The 27,962-nt window shown below is 37.3% G+C and overlaps 1 protein-coding gene across 3 annotated transcripts in view; it reads left to right on the forward strand.

The window, feature by feature from the left end:
• The window catches only part of RSF1 (remodeling and spacing factor 1), a 143,943-nt gene that overhangs the window by 109,866 nt on the left and 6,115 nt on the right, over positions 1-27,962 (forward strand). For 2 of the 3 annotated variants that reach the window (XM_034666285.1, XM_011221070.3), the window contains 9 exons: positions 4,014-5,779; positions 7,468-7,674; positions 11,880-11,984; positions 13,208-13,287; positions 18,056-18,110; positions 19,220-19,329; positions 23,368-23,435; positions 24,639-24,846; positions 26,593-26,813. In XM_034666285.1, coding sequence (XP_034522176.1) covers positions 4,014-5,779; positions 7,468-7,674; positions 11,880-11,984; positions 13,208-13,287; positions 18,056-18,110; positions 19,220-19,329; positions 23,368-23,435; positions 24,639-24,846; positions 26,593-26,813 — 2,820 coding nt within the window. The remainder of the gene's footprint in view (positions 1-4,013; positions 5,780-7,467; positions 7,675-11,879; positions 11,985-13,207; positions 13,288-18,055; positions 18,111-19,219; positions 19,330-23,367; positions 23,436-24,638; positions 24,847-26,592; positions 26,814-27,962) is intronic. The other variant, XM_034666286.1, reaches the window with a different exon arrangement.

Raw genomic sequence — 27,962 nt, forward strand, 5'->3', positions numbered from 1 at the left:
TATTAACAAGCATGAAAACAACATCCATCTCGTTGTACATCTCCATCAGAGCTCTTGGGTGACCAGGTGCGCTGTCAATGAGCAGTATTATTTTGAAAGGAATCCTTTTTTCTGAGCAGTTGGTCTGAAAAGTGGGCTTAAAATATTCAGGAAACCATGCTGTAAACAGATGTGCTGTCTTCCAGGCTTTGTTGTTCCACTCATGGAGCGCAGCAGCGTAATTCTTAAGTGCCCTAGGATTCTCAGAGTGGTGGGTGAGCATTGGCTTCACCTTCAAGTTATCAGCTATATTAACCCCTAACGAGAGAGTCAGCCTGTCCTTTGAAGCTTTGAAGCCTGTCATTGACTTCTTTCTAGCTGTGGAAGTCCTAGATGGCGTTTTCTTCCATTAGAAGGCTAATACGATCTGCATTGAAAATCTGTTGTTTGGTGTAGCCGCCTTCCTGAATTGTCGTAGCTGTGTCTCGGGATAACTTGCTACAGCTTCTGCATCAGCACTTGTTGCTTCACCTTGCACTTTAATGCTGTGTTCCACAGCTTCTTTCCCTAAACCTCATAAACCAGCCTCTGTAAGCTCTAAGGTTTTCTTCTGCAGCTTCTCAGCCTTTATGGAATTGAAGAAAGTGAGGGCCTTGCTGTGGATTAGGTTTTGGATTAAAGGAATATTGTGGCTGGTTTCCATCTTCTTTCCAGACCATTAAAACTTTCTGCATATCACAATAAGGCTGTTCTCCTTTTTTCTTTTTTTTTTTTTTTTTTAAATCTTTCGTGTGTTCACCGAAGTGGTGCTTTTTAAATCTCTTTCAAGGACTTTTCCTTTGCATTCACACGTTGGCCAACTATTTGGTTTAAGAGGCCTGGTTGTTGACCTGTTTGGGCTTTTGACATGCCTTACTAAGCTTAATCATTTCTAACTTTTGATTTAATTTGAGGGATGTGTGACTTTTCCTTTCCCTGGAACACTTAATGGCTGTTGTAAGGTGATTAGCTGGCCTGATTTCAGTATTGTTGTGTCTCAGGGAATGGGAAGGCCCAAGGAGAAGGAGGGATGGGGGGATGGTCAGTTGGTGGAGCAGTCAGAACACACACACACTTATCAATTAAGTTGACCGTCTTAAATGGTAGTGGTTTGTGGAGCCCCAAAGCAATTATAATAATAACATCAAATGATTACTGATCACAGATCACTATAAAAAATACAATGTAATGAAAAAGTTTGAAATATTATGAGAATTACCAAAATGTGACAGAGATATGAAGTGAGCAAATTCTTTTAGAAAAATGATGCCAATAGACTTGATCGATGCAAGGTTGCCACAAACTTGCAATTTGGACAAAATGCAGTATCTGTGAAGCCCAATAAAAGGAATTATGTCTGTACTGCATAGATGCCTAGCGATGTCCTTTACAGTTAAGTTTTATAGGACATTCAGTGTTATATTCCATGGTGATTGTAGTTGGGCTGGTTGGGAAAGCACATAATACGTGATCAGTAAATATTTATTGAGTAAATGAATGAATCTGCTTAAAAACCTACGGTAGATAATACTTCTCTTGAATTGCCTCAAGTTTGTCAAGCAGTGTTGCTGCTCCATTGTGAGTTTTGAAGAGAGTTTTACCTTAAGTTTTGTTTCTTCAGATTTTATGTCTCTTCAACTCATTTGCATTTCTTTGACAGTTTCTTTTTAAGGAAACTTTGGGAAAATGCTTATGTAACTGAATGATCTTTTTACCAGTTATGATTGTGCTTGAAGGCTCATTTTCTGTCATGGTTCTGTTTTCTTTGCGGTTTTAGGGACACATCTATGTAATCAAGGGGAGCTAGAGTAATAATTGTTTTCACATCTGAAAAGAACTGAGCCAAACACAAAAATACCAAGGTATTAACATTTTGGGGTTAGGAGGAGTACAAGCCAGCGAAGTATAATTTTTCAGCTCACTTACCCCATCTGCTTTATTTGCAGATGAAAGAATGAGAATCAGAGTTTGTGATATATGTGGAATTCACCACTAGGTGAATTAGGATTCATGAACCTAGGAACCTTGAACCTAATGTTATTCCTCAATTTGTTTTGCCATGTTGTTACCAAATTGGAATCAGTTGAAATCACCGAAGAGATCTTTCTCATTCACCATTGCCAAATAAAAAGTGTCATTTTACCTCAGGTCAGAGCCATAGTGAGGTCCTGAGTTGCTTTCTGAACCAAAGCATATAGAAGAATTATTAAATTGTGTTTTGTAAACCCTTAGTATTAGGATGAAGTTATTTTTTAAAATGATAATCTTCTGTTTTAATTGTTATCCAAGATGTTCGTTTAATTAGATTTCCTGATATGCTACCCAATCTCAATGATCAGGAATTTACTAAGGTTACTTTTTCAGTGGGAAGGAGAAGACGCACAAATTAGATCATTAGTGTCATGTCCTTAATTTCCTTGGTGGCATGCATATATGAAATGACTGACAATATAAAGAGTGAAGAGCAATATTGACCCTCTGTTTCAGGTTCTGAATGGTTCTTAGTGATCCTTGAATGGTGTATTTGCAACATGAATTAAGTAAAAGGAATAGTGGTTTATAATTTAAATAGTGGTTTATAATTTAAATATGTTTTAAGGATATTGCATTCTTATTTTCAAAAATATGTCCCAATTTATCTCCCTTCTATTTTACTCTGTTTTATACCTACAAAATACATTATAACTCTGGTTTATCAATTTGGCATAGTGTGTGCAAAATTTTTTGTAAAAATTACTACTTTGGTAAAACTCCATTTAGAGCTGAGTTTTCTCAGTTGTAAGGGTAGGGTGAAGTGATGGGAAATATAGGTAAAATTAGTATTTAATGAATGCTGTGAAAACACTCTGCTCAGATCTCTGAGCACTGGTTTATGTTGTCCGTGTAAGCCCATTCAAAGATAATGCTACTGGGATGCCTGGGTTGCTCAGTTGGTTAAACATGCAACTCTTGGTCTCAGCTCAGGTCTTGATCTCAGAGTTGTGAGTTCAAGCCCCACATTGGGCTCCACGCTGGGCATGGAGCCTACTTAAAGTAAAATAAAAATTTTTTTTAAATGGCAAAAAAAAAATGCACAAAGATGATGCTGTCTAGCAAGTATGGTTTTTGCACTTTAGGTACTCCATAAAAGTTGGGAAATACATAGTCAGTTAAGGTAAAAAGAGGAATTGACGATAAGCATATATAGTTGGTAACATTAACTTCTGAAATGTCTACTAATGGCATTTTATAAAGTAAATTATAATACAGCCACGTTGAGGACTGTTATATAAGTAAGTCTGATTTCTTAAAAGGCTTTAATATCATAAGAAAGGGATAATGTCTCAATGAAAAAATGGGGCAACATGATCCCGAAACTTTGTCAAAAATACACAAAACTAGAATGAAGTAACCTAAAATAGTAATAGTGGTTGCCTCTGGGTATTAGGATTATGGACCTTTTTTCTCTTTGTGGGCATATGTTTCATTTTCTGTACAGAATTGCGTTACTTTTATAATCTGTATAAAGCACAAAACAAACATTTTTCCACTGCTATGCTCACGTTACCTCAATGAAATGAAGTGCTCACTGACTTGCAAGGAGGAACATTTGTCAGTTTTTAAAACAAATATGGTCTTTTGGAAATGTTTTATGTAGTATTTTTAGTTCACATTTTTGAGCCATCACTTGAGCTTGAATAAATTATTTGAACCGTATAAACATTTGCATTCCATTGAGAACACTGAAGCTTAAATTATAAAGCAGAAACCTGAATCTTTCAGAATAACCGTCTTTTAATATTTAGAAGCTGTGCTTTAGGTTTGGTAGTTTCCTTCACTGTCAGATTTGGGGTATTTTGCTTTTTGTTTTATGTTTCTTCTTTGGTCATATGTCCATTGACACGCCACCTCTTTTAAGAGGGAAATTTCAAATGGGAATATCCATTATATTTAGCCTTTTATATTTTATAATCTTGAATGCTTAGATTTATGTAAATTTTTTTCCTGATTTTTAGAGGAACAGAAGGAAAATGAAAAGATGAAAAGTGAAGAGCATCCAATAGATTCAGAAAACTGTTCTACACCCCGTGCTCTGGAAGAGGCCACTGTGAAAATAGAGAAAGAAGATGAAAAGGAACTTGTCAAACTGCCAGTCATAGTCAAGCTAGAAAAACCTTTGCCAGAAAGTGAGGAAAAAAGGATTATCAAAGAAGAAAGTGATTCCTTCAAGGAAAATGTCAAACCCACTAAAGTCGAAGTAAAGGAATTTAGAGCAGATCCTAAAGATACCAAAGGTAGCATGGAGAAGCTGGAGCCAGAGAGGCTGGAGTTTGGTGGCAATGTTAGAGCATCTCAAGACATCACTGAGAAGTCTACAGAAGAAACCGAGAAACTTAAAAATGACCAGCAGGCCAAAATACCACTAAAAAAACGAGAAATTAAGCTGAGTGACGATTTTGACAGTCCAATCAAAGGACCTTTGTGTAAATCAGTTACTCCAACAAAAGAGTTTTTGAAAGATGAAATAAAACAAGAGGAAGAGACTTGTAAAAGGATCTCTACAATCACTATTTTGGGTCATGAAGGGAAACAGCTGGTAAATGGGGAAGTTGGTGATGAAAAGGTAACTCCAAATTTTAAAACAGAACAAATGGAGACAAGGTTTTATGATACAAAGGACGATAGCTATAGCCCCTCTAAAGACAGAAGTGTCATCGTGGAGGGAAATGGAGCAGAGTCCTTAAATTCTGTCATAACGAATATGAAAATAGGCGATCTTGAGAAGGAAGTGGTCCCTCTAGGGAAAGATGCAGATAGTTCAATGTCAGTCTTGGAGTCCCAAAATCAAAAAGGGCAGTTAGAGGAAACTGGTCCTCCAGAAATGGAAATCTCTCTTGAGACTTCTGAAATGGCAAAGGATCTCTCTTTGAAAACTCCTTTATCTGCTACTGAATCTTGTACCCTGAAAGTTGATGAGAAGTCTCCCAAAAGTAAAAAGGATAAGCGCCCGCCAGTCCTAGAATGTCTTGAAAAGTTAGAGAAGTCCAAAAAGACTTTTCTTGATAAGGACACACAAAGATTGAGTCCAATACCAGAGGAGGTTCCAAAGTATACTCTAGACTCAGTAAAGCCAGCCTCTCCTGAAGCAGCTGACACTTCAGCACCATCTAACATGACTGACCACTGTGAGAAGTTAGCCTCAGAAAAGGAAGTGGTGGAATGTCAGAGCACAAGTTCCACTGAAGGTCAGCCCCTGGAAAAAACAGACCCAGAAATTCTAAAAAAGGATTCTGAATCCACCAAGGTAGAAGCAGATAATGTGGACTATGCCCAGACCTCTGGCACAGAGGATCCTTCTGAGACAAAGGCTTCTATGCAGAAAAGCAAATTTAAATATAAGCTGGTTCCTGAAGAAGAAACCACTGCCTCGGAAAACACAGAGATAACCTCTGAAAGGCAGAAAGAGGGCATCAAATTAACAATTAGGATATCCAGTCGGAAGAAGAAGCCAGATTCTCCTCCCCAAATTCTAGAACCAGAAACCAAGCAAGAGAAGACAGAAAAGGAAGAAGAGAAAACAAATGTAGGTCGTACCTTAAGGAGGTCTCCAAGAATATCTAGACCCACAGCAAAAGTGGCTGAGATCAGAGATCAGAAAGCTGATAAAAAAAGAGGGGAAGGAGAAGATGAAGTAGACGAAGAGTCAGCAGCTTTGCAGAAAGCAGACAAAAAAGAAAATTTGAAAAAACTGGAGAAGGATACGAATTCTAAAGTAAGCAAGGTAAAATTTCTCCTGTTCTGAGTTTTAATTTTTATTAGAAATAATTGGGCGTAAGTGTAGCTCTTGGTTTTGGCTAAAAAGAAGTCATTCAAAGAGCATTAAAAAAAAAAAAAAGTTATCTTTCTTCCTATATCTGAGTTGTCTTTTCTCACTAGTTATCCTCAGATATTAAATTTCAGACTGTATGATCTTTTCATCTTTTAAACTTTTTCTCTATTACAGGCAATATGAAAATATATACTCTCTTTGTAAACTATGCAGGTAATACCTAACCTATACAGTTGAAAAATCAAAATGCCCCATAAACACTATTAACAGTTTGGGGTACGTTTCTTTCCAATTCTTTTTCCATACATTCATGTGTATGTTCATAAATATTTACCCATTCACTTAAAAAATAAATTGAATATGTTCATTTTTCTATGAATTTTTCACTTATCAGCGTATCTCTGAACTCTTTCCATGTCAGTAGATGTAGTCTACCTTTTGGTTATTGACGGCTACATAGTATTCCATAGTGTGGATGTACCTCAGTTTATTTAATCACTCCCTTATTGATCGACATTTAGGTTGTTTCCAATTTTTCACTATTACAGGCAATGCTGCATTGAAGATCCTTTTGGACATAAGTGAGTATTTCTTTAGAATAGACTCCTAGAATTGGCATTGCTGGGTCAAGGGGCATGTGTATATTTTAACTTTTGATAGCTATTGCTACATTGCCCTCCCCAAAAGGCCCCATTAGTGTACTCTCTCATTACCATGTACGAGAGTGTCTGTCTTCCCCCATTTAATCATGAGTCTTAGAAGCCAGAATTCTTTTTTTCTACAACTCTTATTTTAAGCAAAATCTAGTACAAATCTAAAGCTAGTTTATAGGAGTTTGTTATAATTAAATAAAATGCTACTTTTATTTTTAATTTATTTAAGGGATCAGATTGTTCTTCATTGTAAGTGATCCTTTATTCCCTGAAAAATTAAATTTTTCTTTAAAAACATTTACTTTACAAAAATTTCCCCTTTTGTTGTTAGAGTTATTTTGGTCTTTGATGCAGACTTATACTGTAGGAATGAACTGAAATATGAATTAAAAGACGTGAAACCAGGCAGTAAAGAGCAGTTTACAACATTATAAACTTATTCTCTGAATAATACATTTTTATATTTGTCAGGATTTTTATATGCAGTTCTGACCCATAAAAATTCATTTCTAATATGGGAATTTAAACTTTTATATAACAATATGCCTTTAAAATGTGCATGGCCTTTGACCCAGAATCCTCTTCAAGGAATTTATCCTAACCACAGAGGTTTGTAAAAATTTATATTTACGAGGAGCCATTTTTGATGAAAGTGAAAAACTGGGAAACTACCTAAATGTCTGTCTAGTAAGGGATTAGATAAATACAGCTGTGTGATGGCATGTTATACAGTCATTTACAGTGATGTTACTAATATATTTTATGACTAGGGAAAATACTTAGAAGACAGAATGTTCATTATAAACCCCCCCCAACAAAAGTAGAATAAATAATAGAAATATGTACCAAAATTTAATAGTAGATCTGTGGTGAAGATAAGTAATTTTCATTTTCTTCTTGTGTTTTGACTAAAAATGGACATATAATGGCTTATTTTTTTAATGTTCTTATTATACCAAATTATTCCAATTTTTAATTTTATACAAGGTAAAACCCAAAGGCAAAGTTCGATGGACTGGTTCTCGAACACGTGGCAGGTGGAAATATTCTAGCAATGATGAAAGTGAAGGGTCGGACAGTGAAAAATCATCTGCAGCTTCAGAGGAAGAGGAAGAAAAGGAAAGCGAAGAAGCTGTCCTAGCAGATGATGATGAACCATGCAAAAAATGTGGCCTTCCAAACCATCCTGAACTAGTATGTGCCTGACCTAAGTGAACAGTATTCCTCTTACTGGCATGCTGTGGTTATCCAAAGCAGCCTAACTCTTCTGGGTTTGATCATGATTTGAAATTTTTTAATGCTGCACAGCTTTTATGCACAAAATAACCTTTATTTCTGTTTCTCAGATAATAACCCAATTCTGCTTTCGTTCTACTTGGCTTATATATTGATATTTCTTCTACTTAAGGATACACTCCCAACCTCACAGATCAATGAATTCATTCAAATTTTTCTATTCTGTTGTTTTTCTTTAAATGTTTCTTCTTTCCCTTTAATTTATTATGGTATTTCTGAAGTGCCAACTTTAAAGAAGTAAGGCCTGAAGTTTGGAAAATTCATGGGAGCTAGTTCTTCAAGGCTTTTTTTCCTAGAAAGTAGTGTGGGGTGATAGGAAAAGCATTGGAGCTTTTAGATTACGTTTTACCATGGAAACAATGTGATAAATGAAATCAGGTGCCCAGGGTAGTCCACATATGCCTGTGTGATCAGTCTTATAACTCAAGTAAAACACTAACATGACCGAGTATTGAGTTCTGGGTATTAGCAGCAAATGGCGATGCATTGTACGGAGAAGGGGGAAGGCAGCTTTTCATTTTTAAATCACTGCACATGAGTGTGGCATCCCGCTGCCCTCCTCTACCCCCCCATGGTTCGTGTTAGCAATTTAGCAACTGCTTTACGTATATACTACAGTTGAACAAATAAATGAAGTGTGGAGAATTGGAGCCAGTTTTCTCAGTATCAGAAAAAAGAAGAGCAAGATCAAAGGCTAGAAAGAGCCCTGTGTACTGGATTAGAGCCAAAGATACTAGTGTGGACGCATGCTTATTTTAATATAGATCTGTGTGTATACATGGGTTGTTCTGCATATATATATATATATGATATATATATATATATATATATATCATAGCTCTGTCCTCCGAGAGAGCCTAGAAGCAGTGATACCTAGTATCATAGCACTGAGCACCCAGATGTTTGTTTCTTTCTTTCCTTCGTTTTAAGGTTTTATCTCTCTATCTTATCTATCTATCTATCTATCTATCTATCTATCTAAGAGAACGGGGAGGAGCAGGAGATGGGGACAAGCCAACTCCACACTGAGCAGGGAGCCCAACACAAGGCTCAGGACCCTAAGGTCATGACCTAAACCAAAAATCAAGAATTGGACACTTAACTGACTGAGCCATGCAGATGTTGGTTTCTAAGTACCATTCTCCAATAAAGGAACCAGGGCTTTTAGGAGAAATGGCTAATTCAAAGGCTTGGGCAGGGAAAATACAAGATGTGCCTGGAGTGTCCCATAGTGTCAGAAAGTAAAAAAGTGTTTTAAAGAAAAAGGATGCAAATGAGTCCTAAGGACACAGGAGCCAATCTGAAAGAACTAGCAAGTGCCTTTGGCTAGGGCAATTTGAACAAGAAATTGAATAATGGTTTTAGATTCTAACCCAAAGAAAATAAATCTTCATTAGTTGATCCTGATATAAAGAAGTGACTGAATAAGCAAATAAATGGGGGAGAAGGACATATTTTCTTTACAGAAGAATTCCAAATAGTAGAAGGTATGAGGGAAATAGGTAGTCATCATTAGAATACCGCAGCAACAATTGGTGCAAGCAATAATGTAGCACTGATGAGCGCTAAAATTAGTGGGTGAAATTTATTCATTACTGTGGTTGGTTTGAACTTATACCTCCAAATTCTTTGATACTCCATCCTCCAGAAAGTGGAGCTTAATTCTCCTCTCTTTGAGTGTGGGCTGGACTTATTGCTTGTAATGAGAGTAAGTGTGGAAAGTGGAAAATACTAACTTCACAGTGATGAAAACCAAAAGATACTACCGTAACCAAGTGATCAAGGTTAATATTATTAGTAATAGGTCATGATAATATGACATACTCCCAGATATGATGCAGTGAGTAGGGCACTTCACCTCTATGGTATTCTCCAAAACCCATAATTTCCGTCTAATCAAGGGAGGACCTCAAACCCAAACCAAGGGGCAGTCTACGTAATATCTGACTAACACTCTTCAAAACTGTCAAAGTCGTGGAAAACAAAGACCAAGTAACGTTACAGGTTGGAGGTGATTGAGGAAACATGATTAAATGTGATATAATATCCTAGACCACATTCTGAAATCAGAAAAAGAACATTAGTAGAAAAGCTGGTGAAATCTGAATAAGGTCTGTTGGTCAGTTAATAGTAATGTACTAATGTTAATTTCTTTCTTTTTTTTTTCTTTTTAGATTTTAATTATTTATTTGGCAGAGAGAGAGAGCACAAGCAGGGGGAGGAGCAGAGGGAGAGGGAGAAGCAGGCTCCCCGCTGAGCAAGAGAACCCAACTTAAGGCTCCATCCCAGGACCCCGGGATCATTACCTGAGCTGAAGGCAGACACTTAACCAGCTGAGCCACCCCGGCGCCCCTGATGTTAATTCCTTAATTTTGATAAATGCCCCATGGTTATGTAAGATGTTAACATTAATGGAAGCAGGGTAAAAGATTTATGGGAACTCTGCTATCTTTGTAACTCTTGTATAAATCTAAAATTATTTTAAATTAAGTTTTTTTTTTAAGTTAAACATTCCTGAGTGTACATTTTTATTTCAGAGAATTGGTCATCTTAAACTCAAATAATATCAAATGACAACTTAGTTCTAATTATTGTTAGCCTTTGTTTGTGAACATGATGGTCCTAAGTATAGCTCCATTCCTCATACTTTCATCCCTTCCATATTTGAATTTTCGTGAATAAAAAGTATCATGAATGTTTCTTACAGACAGGTAATTGAAATGCTATTTAAAGTGGGAGTTAGGGATGCCTGGGGGCTCAGTTGGTTAAGCAGTTGCCTTTGGCTCAGGTCATGTTCGCAGTGTCCTGGGATTGAACCCCTCATTGGGCTCCCTGCTCAGCAGGGAGCCTGCTTCTCCCTCTGCCTGCCGCTTCCTCTGCTTGTGCTCTCGCTCTTGCTGTCTCTCTCTGGCATATAAATAAATAAAACCCTTAAGTAAAAAATAAAGTGGGAATTATTTGTATTTTTAAAAAATCCTAACCTAATATAATAAAAAATTATTATAAAAAAAAATCCTGCGTGTGGTAGGGAAGTTCATGATACTCAAACTGTAAAACTTTGTTATAAGGGATATGTTGTTACAGTCGTCAAGGCACACTAAAAAAGGTTTATAAGTCTAGTTCAGAAGAACTTGTAATTTGGGGCACCTGGCTGGCTCAGTCTATAGAGCATGTGACTCTTGATCTTGGGATTATGAGTTCGAGCCCCATGTTGGGTGGAGAGATTACTTAAAAATAAAATCTTAAGGGGACACCTGGGTGGCTCAGTCGATTAAGCGTCTGGCTTTGGCTCAGGTCATGATCCCGGGTCGGGATCCAGTCCTGTGTCCCGCTCCCTGCTCAGCGGGGAGTCTGCTTCTCCCTCTGCCTGCCACTCCCCCTGCTTGTGCTTTCTCTCTCTATCAAATAAATAAAATCTTTTTAAAAATAGATAAATAAAATCTTGAGAGATGCCTGAGTGGCTCAGTCAGTTAAGTGTCTGACTCTTGATTTCAGCTCAGGTCTTGATCTTAGGGTCATGAGTTCAAGACCCACATTGGGCTCCGTGCTAGGCATGGAGCCTACTTTAAAAAATAAATAAAATTAAATAAAAGAAGAAAAGAAAAAGAAAGAAAGAAGAACTTGTGGGGTGCCTGGGTGGCTCAGTCGGTTGAGCATCCGGATGGCTCTTGGTTTTGGCTGGGGTCATGAAGTCTGCGTCGTGAGATCGAGCCCCATGTCAGGCTCTGTGCTCAGTGTAGAATCTGCTTGAAATTCTTTCTCCCTCCCTCCCCCTCCTCCTCTGCTCTTCTCCCTGCTCCCACTCTGTCTTTTCTCTCTCTCTAAAGTAAATAAATAAAATCTTTTAAAAAAAAAAACCTTGTAATTTTTTGCTAAATTTTGTACTTTAACATATTGCAAACTATTTTCTTTTTTTACTTTAAAAAAAAATGACGTGTTAGATCCCAATTAGCAGAGCTTTTTTAGTTTTATGCAAATAAAGATACTGTGATACAGTGTGCTTCTTAGTGTAGTACTAAGAAATACTGAGATGTCTTTTAACTTCAGAGTCACTGAATCTTAGTCATAGAATTGGGTTGACATTAACCTGTGATTTATTTCAGATTCTTCTGTGTGACTCTTGTGACAGTGGGTACCACACTGCCTGCCTTCGTCCTCCTCTGATGATCATCCCAGATGGAGAGTGGTTCTGCCCTCCTTGCCAACACGTATGACCCAGCACTCCTTTGTTTTCAGTCTTCAGTTTTATATTCCAATTAATAATACTTCTTGACAACCACTGAACATTTTTCATTTTCAAAGCCATTTGTAGACATTGTTTACCTTTTGTTTAAAACTCTGTGAAATTTGAGACTATTGAAAAAACTACCTTTTAAGTTAATATCTTTTAGGCTTTTTTTTTCCTCCCAAAGCATTTTTCAATGCTCTCATTTTTATATAATTATAATCTCTGATTTATTTTTTTCTTACGTTTGTTATGGGCACAAATAGCCCCAAATTAAAATGATACATGAGGGAGGAAATAAGTTTCTTTATCCCCTTGTTTCATCCTCTTTTTCCTCTCTGCCTACCTCCTTCTTATCAGTTCTATGGATGGTATTATGAAGTATGTACTGCTATGTTGCTACTATGAATAGAAACATGGATTCTGTTTCTCTTATATCTTGATTCAGGTGAATTTCTTTTGAAAGCTGAAGAACAGGCTATTTTTATGCCACTGCACTCAAGGGGTCCTTTCTGTCACAAGTCCATCTCATCTCACTTTAAAAATGATGGGCTTTATTGCATTTCCCATCGAAGTGGACTTCCTTGGCTTAGCATAGCTTTCTCAGTTACATTCTTCAGCTCTGTTTTGACCCAGTCACCATGTGGCGTGGTTGTGTCATTTTTTTCCCATTCTCTTTTTTAAAAATAGTGATTGGCACCATTATATTGTATTGTACATAGAACCTTCTCCCTTGAAAATGTTGTGGGATTCTTAAAACTTTTTCATCACTGTCATGTAAGCATGTTGGGCCAGATGCTATTTTAAATGTTGATTATCACCAGCAAGATAGGCATAGAATGTGTTTCTTGATGAGGCTGGGAGTTTCCCTGACGTGTGCCTTACTGCAGATACTGTGCTCATCTTCAGGTCAGTGCATGCTGAGGCATCTCTTTATGTAGTTAATAAACACAAGGACCATTTCAGTGTTCATTCGCTGTGTGATCCCTCATCAGCTCTCAGAATAGCACAGTATCCATGAACCAGCATGCAAGGGAGAAATGTTTGTGGAAAGATGTTAAAAATGACACTCATGGGGGTACCTGGCTGCTCGGTGCTCAGTCAGTAGAGCATGTGACTCTTGATCTCAGGGTCATGCATTCATGCCACCCGCTGGGCATAGAGCTTTCTTTAAAGAAAAATAACACTTGTGTTTTGCTCTTTCAGAAACTTCTGTGTGAGAAATTAGAAGAACAATTGCAGGATTTGGATGTTGCCTTAAAGAAGAAGGAGCGTGCTGAACGCAGGTATTGTGATGTGTGTGTTGATGTTTTACTTGAGAATTTGATAGTAAACTTGTCTTGCAGTATGGGGTAATATATCTGTCTAAAGTAATTTTTGGCAAACTGTGACCTGTGGGTCAAATTTGGCATGTCCTTATTTTTGTACTGTCCACTAGGTATGTTTGTTTTCCATTTTTAAATGATGGGAAAAAAATCAAAACAAGAATCTTACTTAATGACAGATGAAAATTCTATATTCCAATTTCACTGTCCATAAAAAAAGCTTTGCTGGAACATAGCCATGCTCATTTGTTTATATATCGTCTGTTGCTGCTTTACCACTACAGCAGCAGAGTTGAGTAGTACAACAAAAACCTTTTGACCTGCCACGCCTAATTAATTATCTGTCCCTTTACAGGAAAAGTTTGCCAACTCCTGATCTAAAATATCTATCAAAACCTACTCTGAATAAATATTGGCCCAGTTAATGTGGAGGATATGTACCTTACTATTAAGAATGTAGTGAGTACAAGACAATTCTAAGAGCTGGTCTGGTTACCCATGTCATCTCTTTGGGTGGGCAGAATTAACACCGATAAAATAAAGAGCATTTAAATGCCTAACTGTGTTGTAAGAGTCATAACTTACAGTCATAAGAAATGCCTCCCTTTTCAATTTACCACTGTGAGAAGACTTCTTGGAGGAGGTAAGACTGAAGTTGAATCCAGTCTTTAAAAGGATAAATCAGGATAGTAAGTTTATGTTTATTTATAATTATTTGTACCTTCTTTGATTATCCTATTGCTAAACAATTATTCGTGCCTACTGTGTAGCAAACTGAAGAGAAAAGGTGAGTGAGACAAAGCTCTCCCTACATGGAACTCACCTCTGTCAGAATACAGCCATATCAGCCAGTGATACAGTAAAGTAGACAGATTGTGGTATATTCAGAACAATACAGGAACACTGTGGAGGGGCAGTTTAGTTCTGGTAGGGGTTTGGGTTATCAGGCAAGTCCTTGGAACATAACTTAGGGTTGGACATGCAGAGAAAGGATATTTCAGGCAAAGACAAAGTGTGAATATGAGAGGGGGAGGGTGGTAGGAGATGAAGTCGTAAACGCAGATTGAGGCCAAATTATGAACAGCCTGGCATATCTGACTAGGGTCATCTGAATTACTCTCTACGGGAGTAGGAGAGCCATCAAAGGAGAGATAAGTCTAATCAGATCTTTATTTCAGAAAACATGCACTGGTAATAAAGAATTAGAGTTGAGCCTGTTGCAGTAGAGTCTAGGTGAGCCAGTGAGGCCTGAACTAGGGCATACCTTATATAAAAGTGGAGGTGTTAAAAGAGAATCTTCAGAAGCTTAATCAGGAGGATTTGATGTCCATTTGTACATATTATGAGAAAATCTAAGCAATGTCTCCTGCTTGGTCTTACTACCTTCATTTTCTGCTACTGTAACTTTTACCTGCTGTCTCATAGGTAACCGCCCCCCCCCCGCCCCATTTAGCTTGCTTTAAGACAGTCAGCTAGCTCATTTGATGATCCACTCACTTTACTCCCCCATACTTTGAATTCTGTGGGTTCAGCCTCCAGATCCTGTTTTTTTCCTTACTAGTCAGCTTGAGCTCTCTGGTTTATAATGGATGCTACTTGGTTTAAAGGCAAAATTAATCTCTGAAGTTGACTAGGAGATAAAAATACTTCATTTTAAAAAATCAGTTGTCTAAATACCTTTGTATATAGAAATTCTGGGTAATAGTCCTGTATATAATTACTAGGACTATTTTGATATTCACAGTTGTTCGTGTTTTTATTTTGACACTAGAAAAGATTTAACTAAGGATGCTTCAAATTAAATTGTAATAAAAAATTAGGCATTTTCCTTGTTCGTTTTGAAATCTGCCTGCCCTTCTGAGAAATGAGCAGTTTTGTGGAAAGCTGGTTAAAATTTTTTGACTGCTGCCTCACTATAGGGTATATTGTTGCAGTTAAGAAATACTTAATATTTTAGAAATTTATGTTAAAATGTGCCACAATATTTATTCACACTGTTGGTCTTCCATTTATTGACTCATTTGCTTTCGCTTCTACTTTTGGTAATCCTCTGTACTTACATGTCATTCTTTAAGAGGACATCCATAATTGTGGCTTTAGTTCACACACTAAATCCTTTTTGAGACTGGATCACAGAGAGGAGAGTAAAATTACTATTACAGGGAGAACAGTCTGCCACAAAGCCAGTTAACTGAATTATTGCTATTATTTTTTTAATTATTCCCAATAATCTGGTTAACAAAGTTTTCTTTATCTATAGCTCCTAATATATATAGCTTCTGATATATATGAATCCTAGGGGCTCTAAACAGCAAAATATGTGTATTTCTAAAGTAAATAATCTATTAACTATAAACTCTAGGTCACTTCATCTGTTTTTAAAAATGAGCATTTTTATTCATCTTTTTTAAAATCTGTGAAAATAATTTCCTAGCATTCATCCTAGAAACTTAGGGCCTTGGTTACTCTCTATATCCTAGCACGGGAGTATCTTTCCCTTTGTTCATACATTTATTCAGCATTTAACCAACATTTAGTGAGCACCCACTTTATGCCAGGCAGTGTAATCAACATGAAGTGTATTTATTATGTGGTCTCTACCTTAAAAGGCTCTACAGTATGGTGAAAAAGAAGAATTTGTCAATGAGTAATTAGTGACTGGCCAGAAATTGTCTACAGAGCTGGAGCTGTGGTGCTCTGTGAAATTTGATGTTTCAGAAATCCCTTCAACTGGTTGGTAAACATCCCTTCCAGAATTTGGTGCCAGAAATTATTTGGGAATTCAAATAGCTCTGTACTTCCAGAGTACTTTTACTAGTGTTTGCTAGCAGAGAGTTGGATTTAATCAGGGTTGGAATTTTCCAGGTAATGTAACAGAGGGAAGGAGAGAAAGAGACAAGGAATTTGAAAGTGTATGCAAAGGAGTATTTATAATGATGGACCCTGGAGTCTAAGCCAGGTAAGGGGGAAAGTAAGGACCTAAGGGAGTAATGGACAGTGAAAAGAGGCTAGGGTCGATGGATAGAGGTCCCACTGGAGTTAGGGAATTGTTGAAATCAGTGTACCAGAGGGAGTGAGCCGGAAAGTGAGCCAGTAGATGTCAGAGAATAGGTTCCCTGAAATTGAAGTTTTAGGAGGGGTGTGGTTATTTGTGATGATGAGGTCTGGGCCTGGTATGATCGTTGAGCTACACAGTGGTGAGATGGAATGGAAGACATATCTTTCTATAAGATTACTGAGCAAGAGAATGCTGTGGTAAGAAATCATACCTGCCTTCAAGAGCTTACTCAACTGTTACCACCTATTTAAAGCCTCAACTTTCTCAGCTCTTCAAGCAAGTTATTCTTTTTTCATGTTTCCATTATACCTGTTCATAATGGACTGCAGTCAGTTGTTAAATAATTGTGAGGACAAGAACCATGTATTATTTGCCCTTAGGATTCCCAAGCCTGACACAAATCATAACCTAAATACAGTGGACGTGAACTGAATGTTTTTCAGTTGAATTGAGGAGATAATAATAATCAAGTGAAAGTAGAGATTTTGAGGTATTAAAGAGGAAACTGATAGAAACAGTAAACTCAGGGTAAGGATAGATATGTGTTGAACATATTTAGTAACAGAGAACTCAAGTTCTCACTTAACCGTGAAGCCTTCTCTGTTAATTTCAGCTAGTACGTTCTTGCCTTTCCTATTTTTTAATTCATTAACTGTACTATTTTTAATCAGGTTTTGATTAAAATAACTTTTATCATTTTCTTACATGCCAGTTTTTGACTGAATAGCTTTATAACCCATCTCAAAAAGACTGTAAGATTCTTATTAACAGAGCCAAGGGTTTCTAGGGCAGTGAAGGCTGCATTCTAAAGGACCCAGGTAACTGGATGATTAATGCCCTTCTATAAGGGAGAGCTCAAGCAAAGGGAGGAAGAGTGGTCATTATTTCTGTTCAGATCAACGTACACTGGCCTGTATATAAGAGCTCATAGGTCCTAGGTGAATTAGATTAACTTTGGAGAGCCAGAAAAACCACCTATTGGGTATAGCACATTGTTATGTAAAATTTGTTGAATTCAACAAAGGTTTGTTTCTTTGAAAAGAAACTATGGAGATCTTGTTAGTGTTCTAATCCACATTGCCTGGAGGAGTGTTAACTGGCTCTAAAAATAATCTTCACTGGAGCAACTAGGTGCAGAGCCATGCGGCTGCATTGCTTTTTTTCTTCTCTGCAAATGCATGGTCTTAGTATCATTCACTGGGGCCTTGACGTGGTTCTTTGTGTAGAATTCTTTTTTTTAGTATTGGTATTTATTACCATGAGATTATAGTCGTGTATATACGCATATGAAAACGTCCAGCGTAACAAAGATCTAGTTTGTCCAGCGTTGACTTTCTGTCTAATCACTTTGTCAGTGAGTTGCAGGATGACTCTCTTCATGAAGTTTCCTTGTCTACTTCAGTTTACAGGTTTTATTTCATCAGTATAATTACTTCCAAGACTACAATTTTCAGTTACACCTTTTTACAGTTTTTACCTTTAGAAAGTTTTGTGCCTCCCGCAGATACCAGTACGATAAGCTCTGTAGACCGTAGCTAACATGTCTGTGACCTAGCCTCTGCTGTTACCACGAAGTCATAATTTTAGTATTGTCTGTGTTAGTAATGTTTTCATAACAGTTTTATTTTTAGCAAATCTCATTTTGCATGCATTTTTGTTTTTCATTTAAAGGAAAGAACGTTTGGTGTATGTGGGTATCAGTATTGAAAACATCATTCCTCCACAAGTAAGTTTCTGGGTTATAGTATTTTTGGAGAAGAGACTACCATAATTGTTCTAAAACTTAACCCACTTTATGTAATGCAAATAGTTTTAAATATATAGTATACCTGTTTAATTAAAAGTGGAAATTTAGGACCTTGAAGAAATCACTCATATTTTCACTCATGATTAAAATTAAATATATGCTGGGCTGCTTGTCTGGCTCAGTTGGTAGAGCATGCAACTCTTGATCTCAGGGTCGTAAGTTTGAGCCTACTAAAGAAAATAACAATAATAATAAAATAAAATTGCATATATGCTGATAGCCCTAAAATATAATATCACATTCAAATCAGATTTATATAGCTCACCCCTATGGGTTTTATGTTCTGGGGTGTTTTTTTTCTTAACCTTGTATTATACTGGGTGATTTGTTTTTAGCTTCTTTATGTGCTGTTTATGTAAAGTGACAAAAGAATAGTTCGGGGAGATTGGGTTTTTAATTCTGCGCTTTGGGCATTGGTTATTAGAAACTTCAGTATTTGTTCTTAACAGTTGGTTTCTTTGAAGGAATGTTGTTTTACATTTATTAGTCTAATTTCTAATTAAGGATATCTCATGAGTGAAAGTACACGTAACAGTTTTCATTAGAAATGAAGAAATGTTCCTGGTTTCGTACAGTTTCATTCAGGCTTAATTAAATCACATGCTTAAGTAACCTGTCTTGATTAGTTACTTTCCTTCATCATCATGCTTCTTTCTTTTTCTAAATCCATTATTTCATTGATTCAGCATATCTTCTGAATATCTTCTATATGTTAAATTTAATTATTTGTTAAAAAATTTGTTATTGGAGAAACTTCATCATGATTGTTTTTAAAAGAGGTAATTATAAACTCACAGAAACGTAAGAATTTTAATACAGAAGGGCTTCATCCTTTGATCACCAGTATTCTTTTTAAATCTCTCTACTTAGTGTTGCCGTATTCATTCAGTTTTAGGGGGGTGGGATCACCTCACTTTTTCACATCTTTCACATGTCCTGCCTAGACAGACATTAGAAAACTATTAATTCCAAGAAGCTTTTTTTTCGTCCTAATAACCTGTATATTCATTGTCATATTTTTAAACCAGGAGCCAGATTTTTCTGAAGATCATGAAGAAAAGAAAAAAGATTCGAAAAAATCCAAAGCAAACTTACTTGAAAGGAGATCAACAAGAACACGGAAATGTATAAGTTATAGGTATGAAATCATGTGGAAATGGTTACAATAAAAGAATGTAAAATATTTTTTTAAATTATACAATATGACCCAAAAGTATATGCTTTTCCCTTCCTAATGATCATTAGTGGTTATATATTTTTATATGTATGTGTGTGACTATTTATTTATTTATTTATTTACTATCTTTAGAATCATGCAGTTTTAGAGCAGCCAGCATGATCTTTTCAAAATGTAAATTTGCTCATGTCATCCTCTTCTGCTTAATATACTTTGTCAGATTTCTATAGCTCTTGGAATAAGGATCGATGCCTCTAACAAGGCCCCTACAGGCACCTCAGAGTCTGCTCTGTACTCAGCTTTTCAACTGCGTCTCAACCATATTTTCCCTCACTCTGTCATTATCAGCCATGGTCTTCTTTCAGCTCCTTTGCACATGCTGTTTACTCTACCTAGAATTTCCCTCCTGTTTTCACCTTGTTAACCTTCTCTTGGTCAAATCTATTATATGCCCTCATAGCAACCAGTTCTTCTCTTTGAAAGCATTTGTCATGGTTGTAATAATTGTGATTTTAATTATTGAATTAATATTTCTCCCCCCCCCCCACGGGACTATCAGCATGAAGGTAAGGACCACATCTGTTTTACACATTCTTCTGCCCTTTGTGGCTAGCATAGTGCCAGCAAATAGTAAGTGCTCCAAAAATGTCTATTGAAAGAATCAGTAAATACAGTTTGGTTTACCATCTGCCACCAGAAATACGAGAGAGAAAGAGAGAGAGAGAGAGGGAGAGAGAGAGAGAGAGATTTTTCCAAGGTCACTCTGTTAGTAGCTAAACCTAAACTAAAATCTTATCTTCTGAATGTCTGGCGTTCTTTCCACTAAACCACTTGTCTTAAATAATAAGTAAGTTATATTTTAATTATTTTAGATCATTATTGACCTGTGGTCTGAGACAACACCAAAACAGTCTTTAACTTAAATAATGAGAGGTGAGGGGTGCGGGGTGGCTCATTCGTTAAGTGTCTGCCTTTGGCTCAGGTCATGCTCCCAGGGTCCTGGGATTGAGCTCCACATTGGGATCCCTGCTCGGTGGGAAGCCTGCTTTTCCCTTTGCCCTCCCCCCACTTGTGTTCCTCTCTCGCTGTCTCTCTCTCTGTCAAATAAATAAATCTTTAAATAAATAAATAAATGAAGGTGAAATACAAAGTTGATTTTATAGAAGTTTGTGCTTGCTTCTTGTTTATGAACTTTCATCAGTAATCATGGAAGGGTTTCCATGTATAGTTTGCTGCTGTCATTAATGGTTAAAACTGTAAAATGCAGTAAGATTAGTAAGAGTAATATCCTTAATACGTACAAGAACAGTATCCATCTTATTCTTTAAAAAAAATAAACAACTGAAAAATAAAGTACCATTTTATATAAAATCATCATAACTAATGAAATCAAAGCCTGCTGATGGAAAGTGCAAGTGTCAAATCACTTCTGCCGTAATACAACATACGTATTTCTAAAAATTGCCATGCTGTGTAAAATCACACAATATAAGCCATAGAGATTGTGGGAAATACGGAGGTAGGGCCACACTCAAAAATTTCATTAGTGACGATTTGTTTTTAAAGATATGAATGTAATAAAAACAGTAACATATGACACATGTTAAATGGTTAAGAACTAATATAAATACTACACTAGCTACGACATTTTATGTTGAAAAATCCCTGAAGTTTGTCTGTAGAAGTGGTTGTGAGGTGGGTTGCAGTTTGTAAATCATTGTGTGGCGGCAGGAGGAAGGTTATTTGAAATCAACCAGAAGGTTGTAGATGCAGGTGGCTATAGCGCAGAACACAAATGAAGAGCTGAGGTTGCTGGTAGATGTTTGAGGTGTGTATAGTATGCATTGTGTATATGCCTGTGTGGCTGGGTGTAGTTTTCTACATTTACCTAGTGTTTCTCATGAATAAGATTACTTCAAGCAAGTATAAAATACACATTATGCTTGAATTATTTCCTAATATGTCAGTCATATTCTAACGATTTACAGTTTCAGAACAAACCTTACAGTAGAACCGTATTATCTTTCATCCTTAATGTTAGTTGTGGTTGTCAAAAGAAGGAGAGATTTACTGTCGGCATTTCATCCTGGATGTATACCCAGAAGTGGGATTGCTGGATCTTATGGTACTTATATTTTTGTGTTTTTTTGAGGAACTGCCATGTTGTTTTCCATGGCAGTTGCACCATTTTGCTGTCCACCAGCAGCATATAGTTTCCAGGTTTTCCACATCCTTGCCAACACTTGTTGGCTTTGGAGGATTTTCTTGACAGTGACCATCATAGCGGATGTGAGGCAATATCTTGTGATTTCGATTTGCATTTCTCCAATGGCTGTTGATCATGAGCATCTTTTCATGTGCTTGCCGGGTGTTTATATGTCTCTTGTCATTTTTTCTCTATTTCTGCTTCTCAATACTTCTTAAAAGAAATTTAGCCGAGAGATATTAAGAGAGTCCTTCATATGCTTTCTCTAATAAGTTTTACTCCTCATATTTAAGCTCTAAATACACCTAGAATTTAATTTGTACATGGGTGCAATGGGATTATTGTGAGTATAAAATGTAAAGCACTTAGTAAAGTATTACCGTGGAAAAAGGACAAAAAAGAATTTCATCACCATAATCATTTAATAATTGTTTATCAAATTCTTATTTCTCCTAACAGAGAGGATGACATCAAAGTTGACTAGAGGGAGCATTGGATGGGGTACAGAAAATAAGATTATAGTCCCCACCATACCATGTATTACCCATGTAATTTGGAATGGTCCATTTCCCTAGGTCTTGGTTGATGGCGGATTAATGTAGATGATCCCTTCAGCTCTTAATTTATATAACAGTAATATAGAAATTTATGATAAGATGTATTGTGTGATTAATTTATTTATACCTCATCTAATTCCCAAAAAGATTTAAGGAAGGCATGTAATCTTACTATAGGGAGCAACTTTTTAAGCATAGCACCAAACATAGAAACAGTAATGGAAAGGAGATTTGATTACATAAAATTTAAGAAAGACTCAGACAGAAGCACTTCTGAAAGAAGATAATTTCTTGTAAAGAAATTTTGCAAAGGAGTTAGAACTCAAAGGGATGCCTTACGAGTTTTAAAAAATTACAGTGAGTTATTTTAATTAGTTTTAATATAGATCGCCACACGCGGCTAGTAATTGCCATATTTTGCGTAGTTTTAGACAAGTCACTTTATCCTTTTGGTCCTCTCAGGCCTAAAGTGAAAGGAGTTTTGTATGTGAAGAAATCTTGGGGATCATCTAGACCTGTCTTCTTTAAGTTGGGGGCAGTGGCCCTTGTGAGAAAAAGTACTTTTACCTAGTTCTAAAATTCTGACCATCTGTGTCAGAATTTGGTAATAATAGTAATATAATCTCCGATGACAACAATAGTGTAGTTCTCACACTTACTGTTATTTCTGGAACACGTATTCAACTTACTTTGCCTTGTGATTTGTGTGTAGTTAGAGGTTGGCAAACTATGGCCTGCAGAGCAAATCCCAGCTCACCTCCAGTTTATGCAGACATAGCCCATGACCTAGGATGGTTTTTATAAATGATCGAAAAAAAGCATCAAAAGAAGAAAATCTTAGGAGGTTACATGAAATTCAGATCCCAGTGGCCACAGATAAAGCTCTGTCGGAACACAGCCCTGTCTGTTCCCTTGCGTTATCTACGGTGGCTTTTGCGGCACAGCGGCAGGGTGGAGTGGCTGCGACAGTGACGGTACAGCCTACAAAGCCTAAAATAGTTTAGCCCTTTACAAAAATAGTTGCTGATGCCTGGTATAGATGATCTTTGAAAATGAGTTAGATACTGATTTCCAGAAGAAATTGAGATTAACAGGAGTGAAGTGATGTAGTCCAAGTCACAGAGTCCCGAAGTGGCCGAGAGCATTTTTATGTTCAGGCCTTTTTCATTTCAGAGGCAACCCCTCCTAACCCACGTACCAGGACAGGCTGTGATGTGACTGTTGCATGTATTTTAGATTTGATGAATTTGATGAAGCAATCGATGAAGCTATAGAAGATGACATCAAAGAAGCTGATGGAGGAGGTATGTGTTCGTCATTCCCTCTTCTTCAATGACTTGGCCAGTAAGTTAACTTAAAATGCCCCCATTGGGGCACCTGGCTGGCTCAGTCAGTAGAGCATGTGACTCTTGCTCTTGGGGTCGTGAGTTCAAGCCCCACATTGGGCACAGAGATTATTTTAAAAGCAAAAAAACAATGCTGATTAAAGCAGTAAGCATATATATATGCATTTTTTTAAATTCTCTACTGATGTTAAATGTCTGAGATTAAAAATAATTTGTGGACATCGTGTCAATGCGTAGACTCAGATCTTACTAATTACTTTCCAAGTAGTTTTATGACCTGATAACAAATGTAAATGTTCCTCTATAGATTAAAAAATTTACTTCTGCTTCCAAATAGAAAACCCACTTAAACTTTCTTGTTGTTTAGATCACTACTGCTACAAAATCTTAAAAATTATGGATACTCCGGATAGCTTTAGATCAGCCTTTTAAAAATCAGTTTATTAATTTCATAGTCTTTAACATATGACATAAAAACAGAAGGATTTGAAGGTAATTTAATGAAAGAGCAATGTAGAGAATTACCAGTGCTCTGGTATGGAACATGGTAGTTTCCATTAGTACTCTGGAAAACTCTGAAGAGTAAATAGGCTGTCTGAAGAAGTCACCAGCTTTTCCAGGGTTCTGCACCTTATTTACAGCTTTGCTGCGGGATTCTCACCTTTTCTGTCCTGCACACACAGTTAAAAGAAAACGGATTGGTCTCTTTCTAAAGCCATGTCCAAAAGACAACTTTGAAGAAGAGTTTCTTGAGTGATTGCTAATAGGTATGAGGTTTCCTTCGAGGTTGATGAAAATGTTCTGGAATTTGTTAGTGGTGATGGTTGCACAACTTTGTGACTACTGAAAACCTCTGAACTATACACTATACAGGGTGAATGTTATATAGTGTGCAAATTATATCAAACTTTTTAAAAAGTTCTGTACGTGGTGAACTTCCACTTAGTAGACTAAACACACGCAAAAATTCTCTTGATGAGAGCTCTGTCAGCTGAAGTTGTGAAAAAACTGCTTATTTGTAAGAAAAACATAAATGAGCCGCTAAGCTTGGACAAGGATGGCTCTAGATATTAAAGAGAAGCTTTTAATAAACGTGCCGTCGTTTCTCTTCCTCCCTCCCTCTATTCCCCTTATTGCTCTCCCTCCCACCCCTGAACTCAGGAGCCGGCCGAGGAAAAGATATCTCCACCATTACAGGCCACCGTGGGAAAGACATCTCTACTATTTTGGATGAAGAAAGAAAAGAAAATAAACGACCCCAGAGGGCAGCTGCTGCACGCCGGAAGAAACGCCGGCGACTGAATGATCTGGACAGTGACAGCAACCTGGATGAAGAAGAGAGTGAGGATGAATTCAAGATCAGCGATGGGTGCGTGGCTTGCCAGCCGATCCCATTCCCTAGAGACAGGCTTAAATGGGGCTCGCAGAGGAAGCTTGGCCATGCTGTGATGGGGCTTTGGTTCTTTGTGCACAGGGACGATCTCTTTTTATTTTCAGGCTATTTAAAACAGATTCAAGAGTGCTGATCTTGTTTCTTTTTAGATCAAAACAAAGTAGGTTTATGGTTGTTTAATATTGTATTTAGATTTTATTAACTGGAATCGAGCATTCATTTGCTGTGCATCTCCGTGCCACCTTCTGCCAACATGTCCACGAAAGGTTCCTAGTCAAATGTGAGAAATGGACAAGCACAGGTAGTTAGGTACTATTTGCTGGTGACCCACAGAGGTTTTGGTTGGGGCAGGTAATCCAGTATGGAGGATTGGGCAGGATTTTCCTGCAGAGCAAGTGTTGAAACAATACTGCAGAGTTTCTCCTCTCAGATTGTTAGTGGGAGAAACAAACGTGTGAACCACAAAAAAGTCATTCTGTGTGATTGCTACTAACATGTAGGTAAAGCCTAAGTTAGGGTATAAAGGAAGAGTCTGATAAATTTAGGGAGTTCATGGAAATCCTTAGAGTTTAAATAAAGCTTGATCTGAAATTTGAAGAATGAAAAATGGGACAAATCAGTGAGTTTGAGATTCGAAGCAGGATGAGAAAGAGGGCATCCTAAGAGCAGTCACATGTCAAAGGCAGCAAGGCATAAGACTTCATGGAATATTTAGGAAACTCCTGGTGTGTCAGGGTAGCAAGAATATGGGGAAGAAGTAAAGAGTGCCCTGCTGGAGATGTGGCTAAAAGACGAAAAGGGACCAGATGATGGAGTGATTTGTCACGCACGGGAATTCGGACTCTTACCCTGAAGATGATGAAAGCCCATGGATGGGTTTTAAGCATCACGCTAGTGAGGTTTATGTTTCAGAAAAATTCATCCTGGCGTTCATTTGGAGGCTATATGGAGGGGAAATGAGTCTAGAGACTAGAGGGACTCCCTGGGCAATTGCTGTGGTGGTTTAGATGGGAGAGGAGTGCCCAACAGAGGAGGGATCAGGTTTGAGATATTAAAAGATTTTAGATTATATATAAGATTTAAGAGGTTGACTCAGGGAGGGGCTAATAATTGATTAGATAATGAGAAATGAAAAGGGAGAAATTAGGAAAAATACCAGGTTTCTGGTTTGATTTACTGGATAGGTAAGAGTTCCAAATATAAGGCTCAGAGACAGAAGAGAGGAATAGGTTAGGAAATAATGAGTTCTCTTTGGGACGTGTTAAATTTAAGGCATGTGGGGGACATCCCAAAATGCCAAAGCAATTTATTTACAAAAATCAGCATCAGTTCATCTTCCTTTTTTTTTTTTTTTTTAAAGATTTTATTTATTTATTTGACAGAGATAGAGACAGCCAGTGAGAGCGGGAACACAAGCAGGGGGAGTGGGAGAGGAAGAAGCAGGCTCCCAGCAGAGGAGCCTGATGTGGGGCTCGATCCCATAACGCCGGGATCACACCCTGAGCCGAAGGCAGATGCTTAACCGCTGTGCCACCCAGGCGCCCCCAGTTCATCTTCTTAACTCCTCCTAAGAGAAGAATAGATGGCAAAACCTTTCTCCATTTTCTTAACAAATTGATAAATGATCCAGGTGTTTTATATTAACCATTACTGAGTGATTCACTGGACTTGTTAGAATTTGAACTCAGAATCATAATAATTCATCTGATTTCTCTTGGACAGATCTCAAGATGAGTTTGTTGTATCTGATGAAAACCCAGATGAAAGTGAAGAAGACCCACCATCAAATGATGACAGTGACACTGATTTCTGTAGCCGGAGATTGAGGCGACATCCTTCCCGGCCAATGAGGCAAAGCAGGCGTTTGCGGAGAAAGACCCCAAAGAAAAAGTACTCTGACGACGATGAAGAGGAGGAGTCTGAGGAGAACAGTAGAGACTCTGGTAAAAATAATCTATACCCGTATCACACCAACTCAGTTCTTAGAACTTCTGCAGTTTAGAGTTCTTAAGATAAAATTTCATTCATTTGTAATGTAAGCTTTCTGATAAAACTTTGAATTCTCTTTTTATGACTCACTAGTAACTTAAGTTTTTCATAGAAAGCATATCTAAGAAAATAAATACAGATGGATGTGTTAACTGGATACCAAATTCATTTAGCATTATGATGAAATCTTTTGGTGCAAAGTTTCCATGCCTAGACTTTATCTTCATAATGTTTCTTTGGAATCGTTCTCAGTATGCTGAGAACATTTTTCTTAGGTATCTAGCAGTTGGAAGGAGAAGGTTCACCAATTATTTCTAACACTTAGATCACTATCAGTGAGTGCTTCATTCATTTTTATAAATTAGCAGTAGTTGATGTTCTTATATTTTTTGCTGATCCCTATGAACTGAATAAATCGTGACAGGCACAGCATCTAAAAGAACAGATAGGAGTACTTCATAGAATTGGCATGTAGGTAGCTGTCCTGTCACTGAGGAAATGTCACAGCCAGGAAGGAATATTACATCCTCCACCTGGCTGGGCTTATGGGTTTTTTGTTTCATATATCATATAACCATAGTAGAATTATCAAAATCAGGTATTTTAAAACATTGAGGGGTGCCTGGATGGCTCAGTTGGTTAAGCGTCTGCCTTCAGCTCAGGTCATGGTCTCGGGGTTCTGGGACCAAGTCCTGCATAGGGCTCCCTGCTCGGCAGAGGAGTCTGCTTCTCCCTCTCCTCCTGCCCCTCCCTCTCCCCCTGTTCATGCTTGCTCTCTCTCAAATAAGTAAAATTTTTTTAAAAAAAAATAATAAAACATTGATATACTACTTTATCTAAATAACAGTACAGATTCAGATTTCATCAGGTGTCTCAAAATTGTCCTTTATATCAATTTTTTTCCTAGTCCAGGATCTAATCCTGGAGTACACGTTGCATTTATTCATGTCTCCAGTCTCCTTTAATCTAGAATATTCCTCAAACTTTGTCTTTATTGATCCTGACATTTTTGAAGAATACACAGTGCTTAATTTGTAATACGTCCCTCAGTCAGGGTTTTTTTGTTTCCTGCGATTAGATTCAGGTTATACATTTTCAGCAGG

The sequence above is a fragment of the Ailuropoda melanoleuca genome, chromosome 8 (assembly GCF_002007445.2).
Source record: "Ailuropoda melanoleuca isolate Jingjing chromosome 8, ASM200744v2, whole genome shotgun sequence".
NCBI lineage: Eukaryota > Metazoa > Chordata > Mammalia > Carnivora > Ursidae > Ailuropoda > Ailuropoda melanoleuca.